Source organism: Blennius ocellaris (genome assembly GCF_963422515.1).
Source record: "Blennius ocellaris genome assembly, chromosome: 15".
Taxonomy (NCBI): domain Eukaryota; kingdom Metazoa; phylum Chordata; class Actinopteri; order Blenniiformes; family Blenniidae; genus Blennius; species Blennius ocellaris.
In genome coordinates, this window is record NC_137664.1 from 23,775,210 (window position 1) to 23,798,411 (window position 23,202).

Genomic DNA, 23,202 nt, shown 5'->3' on the forward strand with positions numbered 1-23,202 from the left:
TGAGCGTCTGCGAGTGTTTATCATCGCCTCCTCTCATCAACCGCTGCGCTATTCCCTTATACAGTCATACGTGCAGCGAGACGACGGACATCAAACAGGCCGGAGGAATAATCCAAACTGTGTTGCAGCTGTGAAGCTTCACCTCACCGAACAATTGCGGAGGCGAGTTTCACTCGTCTTATGATCCTCAATTCAAACCAAACCCACATTATTCAGCTGCAAAGAGAAAATATGGCCATGAAGTCGTTGTACGTTCTAAAGTAATGAGCCTTGTGTATGCGTCTGTCTGCACTTCCATTTGAAGCAGATTAGTTTGAATCACCAGTGGTTCTGCCTCCGGCCGCCACAGAGAGGAAACACTTTCCAGCTGGAGCCCAGTGGCCTGCTTCATGTTACCCTGGCTTTTCATCACTCTGCCCTGGTGTCTCTCTCTCTCTCTCTCTCTCTCTCTCTCTCACTCTCTCTCACTCTTTATCTCTCTCTCCCCCTCTCTCTTTGGCTCTCTCTCTCTCACTCTCTCTTTGGCTCGCTCCCGCTCACCCTCTCTCCCTCTTTCTCCCTCTCTCCCTCTTTCTCCCTCCCTCTCTCTTTCGCTCGCTCTCTCTCTCTCCCTCTTTATCTCTCTCTCTCCCTCTCTCCCCCTCTTTCTCTCTCTCTCTCTCCCCCTCTCTATTTGGCTTGCTCTCTCTCATTCTCTCTCCCTCTTTCTCTCTCTCTCTCCCCCCCTCTCTATTTGGCTTGCTCTCTCTCATTCTCTCTCCCTCTTTATCTCTCTCTCTCCCTCTCTCTCTGGCTCGCTCTCTGTCACTCTCTTTATCTCTCGCTCTCTCTCTCTCTCTCTCTCTCTCACTATCTCCCTCTTTATCTCTCTCGCTCCCTCTTTCTCTCTCCCTCTCTCTTTCGTTCGCTCTCTCACTTACTCTCTCCCTCTTTCTCTCTCTTTCAGTCCATCTGTTTTTGAAACATGTTTCAACAAAGTACAAACACGTCACAGATTTGGTAAAGGAGAGTTTCCCTCCCAAAATAAAACATCTGAATCCCCCCCACTCCCCATCCAACCATTGAAACAGCAGCATTCCTCTCTTTATTTATTTATTAGTTATTTACCTTTTTAGACAATGTATCTTTATTTGTGTAGAAGGTAGCAGAGGCCCTTAAAGAGTAACTGGTTGGAAAAGTAACTCGCGTGTTCTGTTCCAGGGTTTCGTTAGTGAATAGGAAGCTGTACGGTCGTGTTTTCGGTGACACGGTGTAACAACAGGGCTGCGTGCACACCACGTTCACGCCACATACACACTGCATGCACATTAATCAGAACCAGGTGTGACCCTCCTGCTCCCACCAGTCTGTGGTTTGTTGTGAAGTGTTTTTCCTCGTAGTTCACTTGGTCCTCAGTCCCCGAATGAAAACGGCACAAACAAACAAGAAGAAGAGGCCTGAAGCAGTGGACAAGGAGGGAAAACAAACAAATCTGCCTTCATTTGGGACTCCATCACAGGAAGGAAACCTTTACTCCGTCGTGAAAGTAAATCCAGCAGATCCTTGTCGTTCAGACAGAAACCACTGCAGGACAGAGATTACACCGGAACAGGAAGTCCCGGCCTATTAGTGGTGGCTGGAGCCCGTCTGCAGTCACCACATGGTCCACCGCTTCAATCTGGGTGGAAATATTATCAGTGAAAAACAATGATATGAGCCGTACCTCTGCTGCTGGAATAAGGTGGAGGATTGCATTGACAATCTGAGGTGTTTCTCATGTGATGCAGATCAGAGCTTCTTAATCCTGCTCCTGGACCGAGTCCTGATGTTTCACACATCTGGCTGCTCCGTCAGGTCTGGAGACCTGACCTGAGGAGTTGTCCTCCACCTGTACAGGTGATGGTGGAGGTTGTGGTGGACATGTTCTCCACCTGTACAGGTGAGGGTGGAGGTAGTGGTGGAAATGTCCTCCACCTGTACAGGTGATGGTGGAGGTAGTGGTGGAAATGTCCTCCACCTGTACAGGTGATGGTGGAGGTTGTGGTGGAAATGTCCTCCACCTGTACAGGTGAGGGTGGAGGTAGTGGTGGACATGTCCTCCACCTGTACAGGTGAGGGTGGAGGTAGTGGTGGACATGTCCTCCACCTGTACAGGTGAGGGTGGAGGTTGTGGTGGACATGTTCTCCACCTGTACAGGTGAGGGTGGAGGTAGTGGTGGACATGTCCTCCACCTGTACAGGTGAGGGTGGAGGTTGTTGTGGACATGTTCTCCACCTGTACAGGTGAGGGTGGAGGTAGTGGTGGAAATGTCCTCCACCTGTACAGGTGATGGTGGAGGTTGTGGTGGAAATGTCCTCCACCTGTACAGGTGATGGTGGAGGTTGTGGTGGAAATGTCCTCCACCTGTACAGGTGAGGGTGGAGGTAGTGGTGGACATGTCCTCCACCTGTACAGGTGAGGGTGGAGGTAGTGGTGGACATGTCCTCCACCTGTACAGGTGAGGGTGGAGGTTGTGGTGGACATGTTCTCCACCTGTACAGGTGAGGGTGGAGGTAGTGGTGGACATGTTCTCCACCTGTACAGGTGATGGTGGAGGTAGTGGTGGAAATGTCCTCCACATGTACAGGTGATGGTGGAGGTAGTGGTGGAAATGTCCTCCACCTGTACAGGTGAGGGTGGAGGTAGTGGTGGACATGTCCTCCACCTGTACAGGTGAGGGTGGAGGTAGTGGTGGAAATGTCCTCCACCTGTACAGGTGATGGTGGAGGTTGTGGTGGAAATGTCCTCCACCTGTACAGGTGAGGGTGGAGGTAGTGGTGGACATGTCCTCCACCTGTACAGGTGAGGGTGGAGGTTGTGGTGGAAATGTCCTCCACCTGTACAGGTGATGGTGGAGGTAGTGGTGGAAATGTCCTCCACCTGTACAGGTGATGGTGGAGGTTGTGGTGGAAATGTCCTCCACCTGTACAGGTGAGGGTGGAGGTAGTGGTGGACATGTCCTCCACCTGTACAGGTGAGGGTGGAGGTTGTGGTGGACATGTTCTCCACCTGTACAGGTGAGGGTGGAGGTTGTGGTGGAAATGTCCTCCACCTGTACAAGTGATGGTGGAGGTTGTGGTGGAAATGTCCTCCACCTGTACAGGTGAGGGTGGAGGTAGTGGTGGACATGTCCTCCACCTGTACAGGTGAGGGTGGAGGTAGTGGTGGAAATGTCCTCCACCTGTACAGGTGATGGTGGAGGTAATAATGGTAGAAATACCTGGAGCACAGCAGACGCTCCCTGGTTCGATTCCCAGCTGAAGGACTGTCTGTCCTCACGGATTAAATGTGCGGCGCTCTGGTCTCCGTTACAAACACCTCGTAAATAATCTCATGTCAAAAGAAGCCTGAGCTGTTTCTACGGGAGCAGAAAGTCTAGAGAACAGGATACAGATGTTTACTGCTCCAGGTGAAATCCACAGAATCGTCCTTTAGATTTATCTCATTGACTGAGTGACAAGTAATGGATTACAATTCATTAAACAAGGACAGAAAAGTTCATTACATCATATGTACTGTCTATGTATTACGACTGCTATGTTTATTACTATTTTTTTTTTCTTTCTCCAGTTGCTTTTTTAAAATTTGATTAAATTTTTTGTATCACTGGTGTCTGGGGTAACTTCACGGGTTTTTAAGGTAGAGGCTAAAATAAGCCTTGGCTTCAGCTTAGACCCATTTCAGTTACAAGTATATTGTGGAAACAGTGAAAAATCACAGATGTGTGAACTTGTACCATGAACTGCACAAAAATTCATCAACTGCACTTATACTGAAACTGTAACCGAAATAAACCATTCATTCATTCATCCATTCATTCATTCATGTGTTGTTGAACTGCTTTTCCACCATGACTGTATTTTCACAGTAAATGTCTCATATTCTGTTTGTACAGTTTTCTGAGGATTGGGTCCAGTTGCAGGATGGAAGCAACAACCTATTGATCTGTGAACAGGAATCATTCCAGTGTCGTTTTCTAGGCAGCAGTTTGTGGTGACGTTCAAACTTCAGTCATGTCCTTGAGTTTTGAGGGTTTAGGCTATGAGCCGATGTTCAAACCAGCAGCTGTCGGAGTTCCATGTGACATTAAACTGTGCATCATCACAGGGGTTAATATGTACTGCCAGATTGTATATAGTATTTTGTTTTCATAGACAGTAAGTGAATACCTCACAGAATGCTGGAGCCTTTTCTGCATGGCAGCCATCTTGGATGAGGACTCTTTATGTTCTCTTGAAGACGGTTGTCTCTTGACACACTGAGTTGCACACACAATCTCACCTGGTTTGGTTTGTTACAAACTGCAGACTTGTAGTTATCATCAAGGTTAAAATATCTATATATAAATTGATATATAAGTTGATATAAAATGAGAAGGTCCTCATCCAAGGTGGTGGCCACACTGAGCCTCAACGATAGGACTCTAAAAAAAGACTTGGTGAGATTAATTGGATGATCGAAAATCTTGGTCAAGAACATTTCCAATGCAAAAAAAAACAAGCTACCCATGATCGTCACTGACCAATCAGCAGAGGGCTCCTCCTTACAGACCTGGTTCTCAGTGGTAAAAGGGTGGCGGAAAATCGTAGCATTGTGGATGGTACAAAAAGTGCGGTGACCAACACCTGAGCTGCCAGACCTTCAGCAAAGGGAAGGTCAGAAAACCGCTTGTACTTGTCTACTGTGAATGGAACAAAAGGAAGGATTGGATGAATTAAGAGGAAGAGGTGCCGCACAATTTGAATACATGCGTAAGCCTATTGTTGTGAAGGTATGGCGGTCACTGTCATGTGATTTTAGGGTGCAGATGTGCCACAAAAGTGGTTTCAGCACCGCAGACAGCTCCATGTTCTGAGTTGTCATTTTCTGCGTGTTTAAAAGTTTCCAACATAAACAGCGGATGCTGCCATGTCATGAGATGTATCTTGTTGGGAGAGTCTGGAGACTGATATTGAATCGTTGTTTGAGTTTCTTTAATGCTGTTTTACCATCTTGATTTTCCTCGCTACTGTATGAGCCCCGCAGCTCGTTAACATGTCGGAGGGCAGCTTTACGTGATTTCCCTGAACGCATCACTCAAAGCTGTCAGCTCCTGCGGTTGATACCAGACCAACATGGCAGCTCAGACGCAAACTTCCTCTTTTACTCCTGAAACAGTTTCAGTGAAATGTGTTTCTGAAAACATGTCAAGCGAGACATAAGCAGTGCCCTTGAAAAGTGAAGACACTGCTTCACAGAAGTGTGCCTGCTGTGAGGGGGCGTGGCCTCTGAAATCGGCAGCTTCGACAGAAAAAGCTTTCTTTTTTTTGGCAGCTGACTGACGTCACTGCCGAATTTTCTTCTTGTTCTTATGGCTTCTAAATGGGAGTCTGCTGGGGCCTTTAGATGAACATTTCCCAGCCCAACCTGTGATGGAGCATGAAACTGTCATGACACTGTCATTGGTGTCGACATTGGTGCTCTCCATTTGGAACTCCCGGCCTCCCCCAACCCTGGTGCTCACGGCACGTCACTGATAGTTCCACATCAGATGTTATCCTGCAGCTCACCGCTCAAACCCTGTCACCTCCTCAGGTTACTTCCTGGAGTTCCAGGAGCCCGTCAACAACATCACTCACTTCCAGGGCCAGACGGCCACGCTGCACTGCAAGGTGAGCGGACACCCGCGGCCGTCTATCCGCTGGCTGAAGAACGACGCCCCGGTGGTCCAGGAGCAGGGACGCATCACCATCCGCAAGACGGAGGCGGGCTCCAAGCTGCGCATCCAGGACCTGGACACCACCGACACCGGCTACTACCAGTGTGTCGCCACCAACGCACTCAAGGTCATCTCCGCCACCGGAGTGCTCTACGTCAAGCTGGGTGACTCAGACTGAAGTCTTCTGTGTCTTTGGGTCTCTTCTGAAGTGAGAATGCAGACTGGAGCTAATGCTGGTTGTGTTGTGGATTCACAGGACAGATGCCCACACGAGGCCCCGATGAGCCGTAAGTCAACCGCCGCCGTGCTTCAGGACAACCTGATGGTCACGTGATCACTGTTCACTGTTTATCACAGACCTGCTGACTGAGAGTTTCAGGAGGCTGGACGTAGTCTCGCCTCTTGTGTCTGCCATCAGACGCTGCACGTTGAGTATTTGAGGTATTTCAGTTGGTCGTCAGCTGACGTGCCACACAGTCACATGATGCTGATGGTGAGGCGTGTGTGAACAGGAACACTTTCCCAGGACGTTGTGCTCAGGGACGACTGACGCCAGGAGTCACAGGCCTTTTTTAATCCCAGAGATGCTTCAGTGGTGATGAGATTAATGAGTGGTCTGAATATGTAGAGTAGCGCAGTTTGAATTTTAATGGCAGTAACATAAGTGTTAGTAAGCAGGGGTTTCTCACAGAGGGTCAGAAACATTACAATATTCATTTAGTTTCAATATTTTAACGTTGTTTATCTCACCTCACATTATTCTGTAAATATCCTTGTTGATAGTTGTTTAAATAAGTCATTTTAATGTATTTATTGTAACTGTGACAAAAACTGAGCAGAAACCAACCTGACATCTACCATCACTGACATGTACTGCCTCTTGATAATGAAAGACTGAGTCCCTGTCCACACCAGTAAAACCATCGCTTTTCCCCCAACGTTCTTAAAATGTTCCCCATCCACACCACACCATGAAAATGACACAAAACGATGAAGTGCATATGCCAGGCAAGGACATCACGGGGAGGGTGGCGGGGTTATAGGTCGAGAGACGGGCGATGATGTCATCGTTTTGAGTTAATGAGACATGTGTGTCTGGACTGGCCTGTCCTGCACCGCTTCGTGGTCTGGACAGGTGGAGACTCCTCCACCACTCCACCATCTGCACCGGACTATTGCGAATCTCAGTATTTCCTTAAATCAGCTCATCCCGTCTGCCAATCACAGGACAGATCTGTTCCCTTGTGTTCCAGAGCAGACGCCACATCTCCTCTTCAAATGACGAGATTAATGTTTTTGAAAAGTGCTGGAGTTCAGGTCTGGGAGCCGGTGTAGTGTGTACAGGTGTAGCATTAGAGATGTAGCCGGTGTAGCATTACAGATGTAGCAGTTGCAGGTGTAGTATATACAGGGGTAGTATGTACAGGTGTGGCATTGCAGATGTTGCAGGTGTAGCATTACAGATGTAGCATGTAGAGGTGTAGCGGATGTAGCATGTACAGGTGTATCAGTTGTCACATGCACAGGTGTAGCAGGTGTAGCATGTACAGGTGTATCAGGTGTAACATGCACAGATGTAGCAGGTGTAGCATGTACAGGTGTATCAGGTGTAACATGCACAGGTGTAGCATGCACAGGTGTCACTGATGTAGCATGCACAGGTGTAGCATGCGCAGGTGTCACAGATGTAGCATGTACAAGTGTATCAGGTGTAACATGCGCAGGTGTAGCATGTACAGGTGTAGCAGGTACAGCTGTAGCATGTACGGTGTAGCAGGTGTAGCATGTACAGGTGTATCAGGTGTAGCATGCACAGGTGTAGCAGATGTAGCATGCACAGGTGTCACAGATGTAGCATGTACAGGTGTATCAGGTGTAGCATGCACAGGTGTAGCAGGTGTAGCATGCACAGGTGTCACAGATGTAGCATGTACAGGTGTATCAGGTGTAACATGCGCAGGTGTAGCAGGTACAGCTGTAGCATTACAGATGTAGCATGTACGGTGTAGCAGATGAAGCGTGTACAGGTGTAGCAAGTGAAGTTGTAGCATGACAGGCGTATCAGGTGAAGCATCTACAGGTGTAGCATGTACAGGTGTAGCAGATGAAGTGTGTACAGGTGTAGCAAGTGAAGTTGTAGCATGACAGGCGTATCAGGTGAAGCATCTACAGGTGTAGCATGTACAGGTGTAGCAGATGAAGTGTGTACAGGTGTAGCAAGTGAAGTTGTAGCATGACAGGCGTATCAGGTGAAGTATCTACAAGTGTAGCATGTACAGGTGTAGCAGATGAAGTGTGTACAGGTGTAGCAAGTGAAGTTGTAGCATGACAGGTGTATCAGGTGAAGTATCAACAGGTGTAGCATGTACAGGTGTCGCAACTGGAGGTGGAGCAGTGGGTCCAGCTCAAACATGAAATGTCCAACATGAGGGCCATCAGGGTGGAGGCTACAGGCTGGTGTGAACGACCTTTGACCTGCTGGTTGGAGGTCTGAAACCAGCCAGACAAACAGGAAGTGCAGGTTGATGCGAGGTCATTCTGACAGTCGTGACGTCTTGAGACATTATGGAGCTGACGAGGACAAAGCATGAGGAAATAGCTCAATACTGTGGAAAAGCAACAAGTAACTATACTCATACACAGAGTACTGATCCAGATTTCTCAGTTATTATCAGAACACTGTCTCAAAGATGGAACTGAGAGAAGAACAAAGTCAGTGGGAGGTGCAGTCCACCGTCTCTCTGGATGGACACGAATCACTGTTTGCTGTCGAACTGAAACTATCATCACTGAATCAGCGTCTCAGGAATGAAACAGACTTTTCTGATTGAGCGACAAACTGTTTCATGAAGGTCCAGAACCACCAGCCTTCTCTTCTCTCGTCATCAACATCCTGGACTTCCACTGTTCATCAACTCAAATCTTGGAATGTGAGGCAGATGGACAGCTGAGCAGACTTTTGGACCTGCTCACCTGGACTGGTGTGTGTGTGTGTGTGTGTGTGTGTGTGTGTGTGTGTGTGTGTGTGTGTGTGTGTGTGTGTGTGTGTGTGTGTGTGTGTGTGTGTGTGTGTGTGTGTGTGTGTGTGTGTGTGTGTGTGTGTGTGTGTGTGTGTGTGTGTGTGTGTGTGTGTTGGTTCTCTACCTCGGCTTTTCTGCGTTTGTTTTGTGGATTAAGACTTAAGTCCAGCGTGGGAAACTAAACCTTCATAAACAGGAACGGCGACTGACCTCACTTCCTGTGCTTGGAGCCGCATCCCGGCAGAACCACAACAACTTCCTGTGCTTGGAGCCGCATCCCGGCAGAACCACAACAACTTCCTGTGTGTGGAGCCGCATCCCGGCAGAACCACAACAACTTCCTGTGCGTGGAGCCGCGTCCCGGCAGAACCACAACAACTTCCTGTGCGTGGAGCCGCGTCCCGGCAGAACCACAACAACTTCCTGTGCGTGGAGCCGCGTCCCGGCAGAACCACAACAACTTCCTGTGCGTGGAGCCGCGTCCCGGCAGAACCACAACAACTTCCTGTGCGTGGAGCCGCGTCCCGGCAGAACCACAACAACTTCCTGTGGGTGGAGCCGCGTCCCGGCAGAACCACAACAACTTCCTGTGCGTGGAGCCGCGTCCCGGCAGAACCACAACAACTTCCTGTGGGTGGAGCCGCGTCCCGGCAGAACCACAACAACTTCCTGTGCGTGGAGCCGCGTCCCGGCAGAACCACAACAACTTCCTGTGCGTGGAGCCGCGTCCCGGCAGAACCACAACAACTTCCTGTGCGTGGAGCCGCGTCCCGGCAGAACCACAACAACTTCCTGTGCGTGGAGCCGCGTCCCGGCAGAACCACAACAACTTCCTGTGCGTGGAGCCGCGTCCCGGCAGAACCACAACAACTTCCTGTGCGTGGAGCCGCGTCCCGGCAGAACCACAACAACTTCCTGTGCGTGGAGCCGCGTCCCGGCAGAACCACAACAACTTCCTGTGCGTGGAGCCGCGTCCCGGCAGAACCACAACAACTTCCTGTGGGTGGAGCCGCGTCCCGGCAGAACCACAACAACTTCCTGTGCGTGGAGCCGCGTCCCGGCAGAACCACAACAACTTCCTGTGCGTGGAGCCGCGTCCCGGCAGAACCACAACAACTTCCTGTGCGTGGAGCCGCGTCCCGGCAGAACCACAACAACTTCCTGTGCGTGGAGCCGCGTCCCGGCAGAACCACAACAACTTCCTGTGCGTGGAGCCGCGTCCCGGCAGAACCACAACAACTTCCTGTGCGTGGAGCCGCGTCCCGGCAGAACCACAACAACTTCCTGTGCGTGGAGCCGCGTCCCGGCAGAACCACAACAACTTCCTGTGCGTGGAGCCGCGTCCCGGCAGAACCACAACAACTTCCTGTGCGTGGAGCCGCGTCCCGGCAGAACCACAACAACTTCCTGTGCGTGGAGCCGCGTCCCGGCAGAACCACAACAACTTCCTGTGCTTGGAGCCGCGTCCCGGCAGAACCACAACAACTTCCTGTGCGTGGAGCCGCGTCCCGGCAGAACCACAACAACTTCCTGTGGGTGGAGCCGCGTCCCGGCAGAACCACAACAACTTCCTGTGCGTGGAGCCGCGTCCCGGCAGAACCACAACAACTTCCTGTGGGTGGAGCCGCGTCCCGGCAGAACCACAACAACTTCCTGTGGGTGGAGCCGCGTCCCGGCAGAACCACAACAACTTCCTGTGCGTGGAGCCGCGTCCCGGCAGAACCACAACAACTTCCTGTGCGTGGAGCCGCGTCCCGGCAGAACCACAACAACTTCCTGTGCGTGGAGCCGCGTCCCGGCAGAACCACAACAACTTCCTGTGCGTGGAGCCGCGTCCCGGCAGAACCACAACAACTTCCTGTGCGTGGAGCCGCGTCCCGGCAGAACCACAACAACTTCCTGTGCGTGGAGCCGCGTCCCGGCAGAACCACAACAACTTCCTGTGGGTGGAGCCGCGTCCCGGCAGAACCACAACAACTTCCTGTGCGTGGAGCCGCGTCCCGGCAGAATCACAACAACTTCCTGTGCGTGGAGCCGCGTCCCGGCAGAACCACAACAACTTCCTGTGCGTGGAGCCGCGTCCCGGCAGAACCACAACAACTTCCTGTGGGTGGAGCCGCGTCCCGGCAGAACCACAACAACTTCCTGTGCGTGGAGCCGCGTCCCGGCAGAACCACAACAACTTCCTGTGCGTGGAGCCGCGTCCCGGCAGGCAACAGCATCATGCCTGGAGAAGCTTCACACCACCTCCTTAGATCTCTTCCCAAACTTCATGTCTGGAACCGCCACCACTTCTAGACTCTCCAGATCCTCCACTAGACCCACCACCTCCAGACCCTCCAGAAGCCACCACCTCCAGACCCTCCAGCACCACCTCCACCTGACCCTCCAGAACCCCCACCACCTCCACCTGACCCTCCACAACCCCCACCACCTCCAGACCCTTCACCACCACGTCCACCTGACCCCCCAGAACCCCCACCACCCCCAGACCTTCCAGACCCTCCACCAACACCTCCACCTCACCCTCCAGAATGTCCAGACCATGTTTTTGAACATGTTTGTCTGGAGCTTCACTCCACTTCAGTCCTCTGAGGTTCTACCAGGGTATGTTGCTGTGCTGATCACTAGACCACTCCAGACCCCCAGAGGGAGGAGCTCCACCCTCCAGGAGGAGCTCATGGTGGAGCTCCATCCTCCAGGAGCCTCCACACTGAGATGAGTAGGGTGCCCCCTGGTGGAGGAGACCACAATAGCTGCTGGAGCAATTCTGTTTGTGGTTAGGTGTGTGTGTGGGGGGGGGATCACAAGAAAGGTCTGATCCTCTCTGGCCTCCGTCCGGCCACCACTGCCCCCCGTGGAGACGACGTTTCCTCTGCTGCTTGTCCTTCACTCTGAGGTCCAGGACGTCAAACAAGCTGCTGGAGCGTCTCTGATGCCAGCAGATCAATTGTACTGTCACTCTGCAGGACACATGGTGGACCGTCTCTCTGCGAGAAGATAGAATAGAATAGAACTTTATTTCTATAGCACCTTCACAGAGATGAGTCACAAGGTGCTTTACAGCACTAAAAACTGAAAAAATAATATAGAGATAAGATCATTTAAAATGTAGAAGCAAGAAAAATATACATAGTTATACAAAAAAGTAAAATTGAGCAGCAGCAGTTCAAAAGCCTGCCAGAATAGAAATGTCCATAAAAGTAGCACGGGAGTCGACAGTTCTCGGCTGAAGTGGAGGAGAATTCCACACGTTTGGTGCGAGAGCTTCAGATCCAGTCACCTCAGGTTCTGAGAGCAGCTCTGGCGGTTCAGACCAGAGTCTCTGTTTGGCTGAAGGAGGCTGCAAATATCAACAAGTGTTCAGCCAGTCAGTGCTTTAACAGCTGGAACTCTTAGTATTTTAAAATGAACACAGAAGGTAAGCCAGTGAAGAGAGGAGAGGATGGAGGGATGTGGAGGGCGGAGAGGATGGAGGGATGTGGAGGGTGGAGAGGATGGAGGGATGTGGAGGGCGGAGAGGATGGAGGGATGTGGAGGGAGGAGAGGATGGAGGGATGTGGAGGGCGGAGAGGATGGAGGGATGTGGAGGGTGGAGAGGATGGAGGGATGTGGAGGGCAGAGAGGATGGAGGGATGTGGAGGGAGGAGAGGATGGAGGGATGTGGAGGGCGGAGAGGATGGAGGGATGTGGAGGGTGGAGAGGATGGTGGGGTGTGGAAGGAGGAGAGGATGGTGGGGTGTGGAAGGAGGAGAGGATGGAGGGATGTGGAGGGCGGAGAGGATGGAGGGATGTGGAGGGAGGAGAGGATGGTGGGGTGTGGAGGGCGGAGAGGATGGTGAGGTGTGGAAGGAGGAGAGGATGGTGAGGTGTGGAAGGAGGAGAGGATGGAGGGGTGTGGAGGGAGGAGAGGATGGAGGGATGTGGAGGGAGGAGAGGATGGAGGGGAGTGGAGGGAGGAGAGGATGGTGGGGTGTGGAGGGCGGAGAGGATGGTGGGGTGTGGAAGGAGGAGAGGATGGTGGGGTGTGGAAGGAGGAGAGGATGGAGGGATGTGGAGGGCGGAGAGGATGGTGGGGTGTGGAGGGCGGAGAGGATGGAGGGATGTTGAGGGCGGAGAGGATGGTGGGGTGTGGAGGGCGGAGAGGATGGTGGGGTGTGGAGGGCGGAGAGGATGGTGGGGTGTGGAAGGAGGAGAGGATGGTGGGGTGTGGAAGGATGAGAGGATGGTGGGGTGTGGAAGGAGGAGAGGATGGTGGGGTGTGGAAGCAGGAGAGGATGGTGAGGTGTGGAAGGAGGAGAGGATGGAGGGATGTGGAGGGAGGAGAGGATGGAGGGATGTGGACTCTCCAGTTAGACGACCAGCATCAGCATTTTGGACGGTTGTAAGGCGGTTTAGAGAAAAACTGGTTTCAATGGGTAAAAAGGCGTTTTGATGGTGTAAAGAGAGAGAAAAGCAGTAGAATCATCTCCAGTCTAGTTGCCGTTCCTTCTCTGGTAGAAATGTTCAGGTGGAAAAAGCAGGAAGGCGTCAGCAGGCTGACATGGCGGACTATCATCTATCAGCAGAACAGCTTCTGTTTCACTTGTGTTTAGCTGGAGGAAGATGTCACATATCCAAAGTTTGAATTTGAACAGTCATTAAAATGTGAGGTTTATTGCTCTTTGGATTTGAAAGAGTCACATGACTGAAGGTCATCTGCAGTCAGACGGTAAGAAATCCCACTGGAACAGCTAATGATCTCACCCAGAGATACAAGTATAGTGGAAATAGTATTGCACCCAGGACACATCCCTGAGGTACACCACAGGACAGGGCCAACGTGACCCTGAACCAATGCGACTCCTGAACTAATGTGACTCCTGAACCAATGCGACTCCTGAACTAATGTGACTCCGGAACCAATGCGACTCCTGAACTAATGTGACTCCGGAACCAATGTGACTCCTGAACCAATGTGACTCCTGAATGGGTCTGACTCCTGAACCAATGTGACCCTGAACCAGTGTGACTCCTGAACCAATGTGACCCTGAACCAGTGTGACTCCTGAACCAATGTGACCCTGAACCAGTGTGACTCCTGAACCAATGTGACTCCTGAAATAATGTGACCCTGAACCAGTGTGACTCCTGAACCAATGTGACTCCTGAACCAATGCGACTCCTGAACCAATGTGACTCCTGAAATAATGTGACCCTGAACCAGTGTGACTCCTGAACCAATGTGACTCCTGAACTAAAGTGACCCTGAACCAGTGTGACTCCTGAACCAATGTGACCCTGAACCAATGTGACCCTGAACCAATGTGACTCCTGAACCAATGTGACTCCTGAACCAGTGTGACTCCTGAACCAATGTGACTCCTGAACCAGTGTGACTCCTGAACCAGTGTGACTCCTGAACCAGTGTGACTCCTGAACCAATGTGACTCCTGAACCAATGTGACTCCTGAACCAGTGTGACTCCTGAACCAATGTGACTCCTGAACCAGTGTGACTCCTGAACCAGTGAGAGCCTCCTTTAGCCTAGGAAACAGTCATGCTTCCTTTAGAACCTCATTTTGCCCTTAATCCCTTTAGGAATCCTCCTAACACCTTTCCTTAACCACTTTAAGAAGCCTCCTAACACCTTTCCTTAACCCTTTTAGGAAGCTTCCTAACACCTTTCCTTAACCCTTTTAGGAAGCCTCCTAACACCTTTCCTTAACCCCTTTAGGAAGCCTCCTAACACTTTTCCTTAACCCTTTTAGGAAGCTTCCTAACATCTTTCCTTAACCCATTTAGGAAGCCTCCTAACACCTTTCCTTAACCCTTTTAGGAAGCCTCCTAACACCTTTCCTTAACCCCTTTAGGAAGCCTCCTAACACCTTTCCTTAACCCCTTTAAGAAGCCTCCTAACACCTTTCCTTAACCCCTTTAAGAAGCCTCCTAACACCTTTCCTTAACCCTTTTAGGAAGCCTCCTAACACCTTTCCTTAACCCCTTTAGGAAGCCTCCTAACACTTTTCCTTAACCCTTTTAGGAAGCCTCCTAATACCTTTCCTTAACCCTGTGATGTCATCCAGGGGTTTAAGGTAAAGTCCATAGATAAGGAGGCAGGAGGGACATTTGGGACGTACCCTCTGTCTTCGGGCTCCATCCCACCGCTGGTTGAGTTTAGTTAATAGTTTAACAGGTTTTATTCAGGATCTTAAAAATGTGACACTGCATCAATCAGACGATGAATTGTTTTTGTTTTAATTAATTTATATTAATTAATCAAGATTTGATGTTACTTTGTCTTTTGTATTATTTTTAAAATGCAAACTCATGAGGTGGACCAGGTGGAGCCCTCTGGAGGCCTGGATCCAGACCACAGCAGGTTAGGGTTAGGTAAGTCTAACCCTAACCTGAACCCTGCAGGAGCAGGTGTAGTAGGTGCATCAGGTGCAGCAGGTGTAGCCCGTGGAGCAGGTGTGGCAGCAGTGTAACAGCAGTGTCTCCCTGCAGGTCTGGTAATAAAGGCTTCTGCCAGCCGTACCGCGGCATCGCCTGCGCTCGCTTCATCGGGAACCAGAGCATCTATGTGGAGTCTCTGCAGATGCAGGGCGAGAGCGAGAACCGCATCACGGGTGAGGACTGTGCAGCTCCCCTCTGCTGCTCTCTGCTACAACGAACTGCCTGACGCTCCCTCTTGTCCCTCCCAGCGGCCTTCACCATGATCGGCACCTCCACCCACCTGTCCGACCAGTGCTCCAAGTTTGCCATCCCGTCTTTCTGCTACTACGTCTTCCCGCTGTGCGACGAGGGCTCCCGGGTTCCTCGCCGCCGCCAGCTCTGCAGAGACGAGTGCGAGGCGCTGGAGAACGACATCTGTCAGGCGGAGTACACCATCGCCCGGTCCAACCCCATGATCCTCATGCAGCTGGAACTGCCCACCTGCCCCCTGCTGCCCCGCCCCGGCACTGCGGACGCCGCCTCCTGCATGAGGATCGGCGTTCCCTCCGACAAGCTGGGGTCATGTAGGTGGAGCTTCGCCATGCCCTCTGCACCAACACCACACACACACACAAACACACAAACACACACACACACACACACACACACACACACACACACACACAGAGGCAGAAGTCCACGGCCACGTGGTGCAGTGGTTAGCACCTCTCAGAGTGGAGAGTTACAGTCCCTCGGAGGCCTGACCATCATGCTCCCTGACCACTGCACCACCCTACTCCATGACCACTGCACCACCCTACTCCATGACCACTGCACCACCCTGCTCCCTGACCACTGCACCACCCTGCTCCCTGACCACTGCACCACCCTACTCCATGACCACTGCACCACCCTACTCCATGACCACTGCACCACCCTGCTCCCTGACCACTGCACCACCCTGCTCCCTGACCACTGCACCACCCTACTCCATGACCACTGCACCACCATGCTCCCTGACCACTGCACCATCATGCTCCCTGACCACTGCACCACCCTGCTCCCTGACCACTGCACCACCCTACTCCATGACCACTGCACCACCATGCTCCCTGACCACTGCACCATCATGCTCCCTGACCACTACACCATCATGCTCCCTGACCACTGCACCATCATGCTCCCTGACCACTGCACCACCCTGCTCCCTGACCACTGCACCATCATGCTCCCTGACCACTGCACCACCATGCTCCCTGACCACTGCACCATCATGCTCCCTGACCACTGCACCACCATGCTCCCTGACCACTGCACCACCCTACTCCCTGACCACTGCACCACCATGCTCCCTGACCACTGCACCACCATGCTCCCTGACCACTGCACCACCCTACTCCCTGACCACTGTACCACAGTGCTCCCTGACCACTGCACCACCCTGCTCCCTGACCACTGCACCACTCTGCTCCCTGACCACTGCACCACCCTGCTCCCTGACCACTGCACCACCGTGGCACTCGGTGCAGTGAGCTGTGTTTCCATGACGATCCCTTGTGCTCCACAGATCCCCCGTCAGAGTTCACCTGCTACAACGGCAGCGGGGAAGAGTACCGCGGCTCGGCCAGCAGGACGAGGTCCGGTCTGCACTGCCAACCGTGGGCCGCCCAGTACCCCCACAGCCACCACCTGGCCAGGGACTACCCCGAGCTCTGGGGCAGCCACAACTTCTGCCGCAACCCTGGAGGCCAGATGCAGGCGCCATGGTGCTTCACCCTCGACCCCGACGTCCGGCTGGACCTCTGTGACCTCCAGCCCTGCAGTGAGAGCCGTCTCTCTCACACACACACACACACACACACACACACACTCAGATGTTTTCCTTCCAAACCAGCACCAATAAATTAACATTTATATAACACAAAGAAAGACAGAAAGATGAATGGATGGCTTCAGGTGGTTTTTAACCCCCGATTGACCTGCTGTCTTCATGAACAGAGATGCCTGGTCTGATTGATGGTATTTTCTTTCATGCAGACGAACCCGAGCTGTTTGTGCGCTGGCAGCTTTAATGCCTCCTGATCTCCTCAGTTTAGTGTTACCGCCGGTTTCTGTCTCAATGTACAGACTGAAACTGCAGCCTTCAGGAGCTCCATCACTGTCAAATCGTCATTGTCTGCAGGACAATTTAGACCTGGACTTCTGTTGGGAATCAAGCGGCTCGTTCCGTCAGAGCTGGAAGAGCATCAGGACCCAGCGGTATAACTTGTGCTGTGCGGTGTGCACCGTGATGGGCTGTATGATGTGCAGGGCAGTTACTGGAGGTTGGACGGTGTTTCCGCCGAATGTCTCTGTGTCAGAGCGTCAATGTTCGTTTTCACTTCATGTCCATGGAAAGAAAACCTCAAATGTTTGGAATGCTGTAGTTTTTAGCAGTATGGTTTGGTCCAGGAACCAGGAGACGGACTGTAACAGTGGTTTGGCCCCTAGTGGCCAGAGAGAAAAAATAAAAACCTGTGAATGAGCTTGGGGCTTATTTTTCAACATTTGGGCATTACTTAGTGGATTTCTGCTCCTTTCACTTGAATGGAGGTGTAGAATGATAGGACGCAGCTCTACAGCCGTTTATAATGGAAACCTATGTAAACACACACTGATTAAAGTTCTCTTTCACATGAAGCCATTAAAAGGCTCATTTTATGGTTAGAAAATCCAGCTTTCATTTACAATAGTATGTAGTTTGTTTCAGAAAAGCTCCTTTAGAAAGACATCCTGAAGGACACCGAGCCCAAGACTCATTGTGTTACTGTGTCACACTCAGTGTGTTACTGTGTCACACTCAGTGTGTTACTGTGTCACACTCAGTGTGTTACTGTGTCAGACTCAGTGTGTTACTGTGTCAGATTCAGTGTGTTACTGTGTCAGACTCAGTGTGTTACTGTGTCACACTCAGTGTGTTACTGTGTCACACTCAGTGTGTTACTGTGTCACAATCAGTGTGTTACTGTGTCAGACTCAGTGTGTTACTGTGTCACACTCAGTGTGTTACTGTGTCACACTCAGTGTGTTACTGTGTCACATTCAGTGTGTTACTGTGTCACACTCAGTGTGTTACTGTGTCACAATCAGTGTGTTACTGTGTCACACTCAGTGTGTTACTGTGTCAGACTCAGTGTGTTACTGTGTCACACTCAGTGTGTTACTGTGTCACACTCAGTGTGTTACTGTGTCACATTCAGTGTGTTACTGTGTCACACTCAGTGTGTTACTGTGTCACAATCAGTGTGTTACTGTGTCACACTCAGTGTGTTACTGTGTCACACTCAGTGTGTTACTGTGTCACAATCAGTGTGTTACTGTGTCACACTCAGTGTGTTACTGTGTCACACTCAGTGTGTTACTGTGTCAGACTCAGTGTGTTACTGTGTCACACTCAGTGTGTTACTGTGTCACACTCAGTGTGTTACTGTGTCCTCAGTGTGTTACTGTGTCACAATCAGTGTGTTACTGTGTCACAATCAGTGTGTTACTGTGTCACACTTAGTGTGTTACTGTGTCACACTCAGTGTGTTACTGTGTCACACTCACCTGCAGGATCATGAAGCATCTGTTCACACACACACAACTTCCCTGATGTAAGCTTAATGGCTTCAATCCGCAGCCACACAATGTGCTCGGGGGTCAAATGAACACAATGTTATTGTCAACAAGCTAGTGGCTGAGTGGAAACCGACGAGAATCATTATTAGAAATGTTTCATTCAAGGTTTCTCGGTGATGTGACAGTGTCACAAATCAGTTCATGTGAGGTCAAAGGAGATCTCTGTACATGATCAAATGTGTGTAGAAGTTAGAAAGATCAATGAACCTGAGGACAAACAACGTGATGGAAGCTGAATCTGTGTCAACGTCTCTGAGTTCATGTGAACAGATTCTCTGTTTGAACTGCAAAACTTCACATCCATTTGACTTCTGTATTTAGCATCAACTAAACATTTATGAAGGGCTTGCATACTTTCCTTTACTCATAAACTCTGGTTCAAACTGTACGATCTTTCATTGGGCTCACCGCTTTCATTAAAAAAGGAGCAGCTGCAGCGTTACTTCCAGCAGCTGAGAACGTGAAGCTGCTGGTTGACTTTAGCCTGCAGCAGAGCTCGCAGTGACGATAAACTCTCCGGTTGCTTCCTGCAGATCCTCCAGAAAACCCTCGGAATGCCATCCTCCTCATCATGATCCCCGCCATCTTGGCCCCGCTGGCCACCGCCTGCCTCCTCTTCCTCGTCTGCATGTGCCGGAATAAACAAAAGGCTTCGACGGAAACGCCGCCAAGCTGCCAGCTCAACAGCTCGCCGACACAGGACCTGGAGCTGTCGCTGCTGGGCCAGCAGAAGAACCAGGTAACCTCTCTCCACATCCCTCCACCCTCTCCTAGGTGACACACCTCATCCAGGTAACAGATCTCATCCAGGTAACACACCAGGTAACACACCCAGCAGACACTGTGTTTCACATATTGTGTGTCATTTGTCATTTTAAAGTCAGGACTTCACACCAGCCCCACAAACCCATGAATCTTTGCATAGGTTGTCAGAAACTGGATTTTTTTTTATCAGATTGTTGTTTTGTCCACATGATGCTGTGGGTGAGGAGATTCAAACAGTTATTATGTAAAAAAAAAAAATGGGTTCCACTCCTGGTGTGAATTCATCTGAAAACGTTCACTCAGCATCTTATAAGCACTGACATCTTCACCTCTGAGTTTCATGAGTTTGCTTCATGTCCTTCTGCAGTATTTCTGTTTTTCCAGCTCAACTGCAGGTCTGGTATAAATACTTGGGCATTGGTTTCATGTGGACAGAATTCCTGTAATGCCGATGTTCTCGAGCTTTGAGGTACAGTCTCCTAAACTCTGAAGTCAAGGTCACATTTCAACAACGTGGACGTTTATAGAAGCAGCTGCCAATAGCTGCTGAGTCATTTTCAAAAACATGCAGGCAGAAACTTTAGGTTTTTCATAAAAGGTATTGGAACGATCCTCATATGCACTCAAACGTTCTCATCCTCCTGATGCTGTGTGAGGGTCTGACCCACACTGAGTTTAGTGTAACAGTAAAGTTGAAGTTATACAGGAAACCCTCAGCAGGCAGATGAAAACAGAGCCGATCTTCCAGCCAGAGGTGTAACAGGTTTTATTGCTGCTCGTACACTTTGATGACATGTGTTGGTGTCTCTGTGCCTGCAGCCCAAGCTCCGGGAGATAAACATGTCAGCGGTGCGATTTATGGAGGAGCTGGGCGAGGACCGGTTTGGAAAGGTTTACAAGGGCCACCTGTACGGCACCGCCCCCGGCGAGCAGACCCAGGTGGTGGCCATCAAGACTCTGAAGGACAAGGTGGACGCCGCACTGTGTGAGGAGTTCCGCCACGAGGCCATGCTTCGCTTCCACCTGCAGCATCAGAACGTCATCAGTCTGCTCGGCGTGGTCACCAAAGACCAGCCCATGAGCATGGTCTTCACCTACTCCAGCCTGGGAGACCTGCATGAGTACCTGGTGGTTCGGTCCCCCAACTCCGACGTGGGCAGCTCGGACGACGACAAGACGGTGAAGTCCACACTGGAGCAGGCCGACTTCCTCCACGTGATCACGCAGGTTGCTGCCGGGATGGAGTACCTGTCCAGTCACCAGGTTGTCCACAAAGACCTGGCCGCTCGAAACATCCTGGTGTTTGACAAACTCTCTATCAAGATCCTGGACCTGGGCCTGTACAGGGACGTCTACTCCGCCGATTATTACAACCTCATGGGAACGAGTCCGTTTCCTATTCGCTGGATGTCGCCAGAAGCTCTCATGTACGGGAAGTTGTCCACCGAGTCCGACATCTGGTCCTACGGCGTGCTGCTGTGGGAGACCTTCAGTTACGGTCTGCAGCCGTACTGTGGATACTCCAACCAGGACGTGATCGAGATGGTGCGGAACCACCAGCTGCTGCCTTGCCCGGATGACTGCCCCGCCTGGATTTACACCCTCATGCTGGAGTGTTGGAGCGAGTTTCCCGCCCGGAGGCCTCGCTTCAAAGACATCCACGCACGCCTGCGCTCCTGGGAGAGTCTGTCCAACTACAACAGCTCCGCCCAGACGTCAGGCGCCAGCAACATGACCCAGACCAGCTCCCTCAGCACCAGCCCGGTGAGCAACGTCAGCATGGGCACCGCCAACACGTCCCGCTACGCCAGCCCCAAGAAGAGCTCGCCATTCCACCAGCCCCAGTTCATGCCCATGAAGGGTCCCATGCACCGGCCCATGGTGCCCCCCCAGCTCTACATCCCCGTCAATGGGTACCACCCCATGCCCGCTTACCCATACCTGCAGAACTTTTACCCCATGCAGATCCCCATGGCCATGCCCCACCAGCAGATGCACCAGCCGCCACACCTGGTGAACAAAGCCGGTTCTCACCACAGCGGCAGTGGATCCACGTCCACCGGCTACGTCACCACCGCCCCCTCCAACACGTCCGCCACCGAGCGAGCCGCCCTGCTTGCCGAGGACTCCAAGACTACCGAGGGAGAGGGTGCGGACCGGGGGTCCCAGGAGGAGGCGTCCCGCCTCCAGGACACGTCTGTACCTGAGACGGAGCTGCTGGGCGACAGCGAGGCTGCTCAGACTGACGACTTCCTGCTTCACTCGTCCCCGGACACATAAACCGCCGGCGAAGCAGCAGAGCCTCAACGACTAGTTAAGGGGTCTCCAACTCTGGTCCTCCAGGGCCCCTGTCCTGCATGTTCTAGTCTCTCCCTGCTTCAGCAGACCTGAATCTAATGATGATGTCATCACCAAGGTTGTGAAAAAGCCCAACAAGGAGCCCCTCATTGCAATCAGGTGTGTTGAACAGGGAGGAGCTAAACCCTGCAGGACAGGGGTCCTGGAGGACCAGGGTTGGACACCCCTGGTCTAGTTGGTCTTCTTTAGATAGTCCTCGTGTCCAGCTGCTCCATTCTCAACCCGTCACAGATCAAACCGTGCAATTCCTCTTGCCTTTCTACGTCGCCGTTCAGAAGATGTTGCTGTGCAACACAAAGCTTCTTCTGGACTTCAGAAGCCTTCGGTCCAGCTTCCTTCAGCGGCTCATCAGTGAAGTACTGACGGAGTTACAACCTCCACAACCACAACCACAACCGGTGGGCCCTCTTTGTGGGAAGAAGCAGCCATTGAGAGGGAATAAAGGATTAAAATGAGCCGAGGTGTTTGATGTTTAATGTTCACCAATCACAGGAAGCGCTGAGCTCGGTGTTTTTAACACTCCGTTCATCAAAACTGTTTGATTTGTCGTTTCTGCACTTTGGTTTGAACTTTTTCTTTGTTTGAAGGTTGCGAACTGGGTGTTTATACGATGATGTTATTTGCTGGCATGTACTGAAATAATGAATAAAATCTGTGTTTTTTTTAACGTCACCTGTTGCTTTGAATTCAAAATGATCATTGGAAGTGTTGAAATCAAATTAAATTCATCTGGAGCCACAAGACAGGTTTCATATTTAAACCATGGCTCATAGAGATTTAGTTGTAGTTTTACTCTAAAAACTGACTCTCACGTTGCATTTATGAAGTTTGGTAAATACAATTTAGAACAATATTCTTCAACAGTATTTTGGAGCTTTATTTCTTTTTATCCATTTATGCTCAGTGTTCTTGAGAGAAACCATTTCCAGTGGTTCCATGCTGTTTTAGCTGCCATCTTTTTTAAACTAACGATGTTATTTTTGCCGTGTCAACGTTTTAAGGGTTTTTAAGCCTTTTAGCCCTTTTGGCTGTTTCGTCTTCCCCCAGTCATCACCAGTGTTTCATTCTCTCCAGATGTTGGGCAGTGGTGGCCACAGACATAAAACACTACGTGCTTCACAGCGCCGCCATCTTGGGGAGGTCTCCCGCTGGTGCGAAACATAAAGATCCCAGGCTAGAAAATCTACAAAAACATTCGTAACTCACTTGCTAGTCCACATAGCAACACAAGTAATACCTCATAATAAAGCTGAGGAAAAGTTCTG

The 23,202-nt window shown here is 51.2% G+C and overlaps 1 protein-coding gene across 2 annotated transcripts in view; it reads left to right on the forward strand.

Annotated features, from left to right (window-relative positions):
* The window catches only part of ror2 (receptor tyrosine kinase-like orphan receptor 2), a 54,553-nt gene extending 31,944 nt beyond the window's left edge, over positions 1-22,609 (forward strand). Inside the window, exons 3-9 of one of the 2 annotated variants that reach the window (XM_080510600.1) lie at positions 5,594-5,881; positions 5,974-6,004; positions 15,227-15,348; positions 15,424-15,738; positions 16,722-16,976; positions 19,348-19,553; positions 20,399-22,609. In XM_080510600.1, coding sequence (XP_080366726.1) covers positions 5,594-5,881; positions 5,974-6,004; positions 15,227-15,348; positions 15,424-15,738; positions 16,722-16,976; positions 19,348-19,553; positions 20,399-21,859 — 2,678 coding nt within the window. In that variant the 3' untranslated portion in view covers positions 21,860-22,609. Of the gene's footprint in view, positions 1-5,593; positions 5,882-5,973; positions 6,005-15,226; positions 15,349-15,423; positions 15,739-16,721; positions 16,977-19,347; positions 19,554-20,398 lie in introns of those variants that run through there. The other variant, XM_080510601.1, reaches the window with a different exon arrangement.
* Positions 22,610-23,202: the final 593 nt, after the last annotated feature.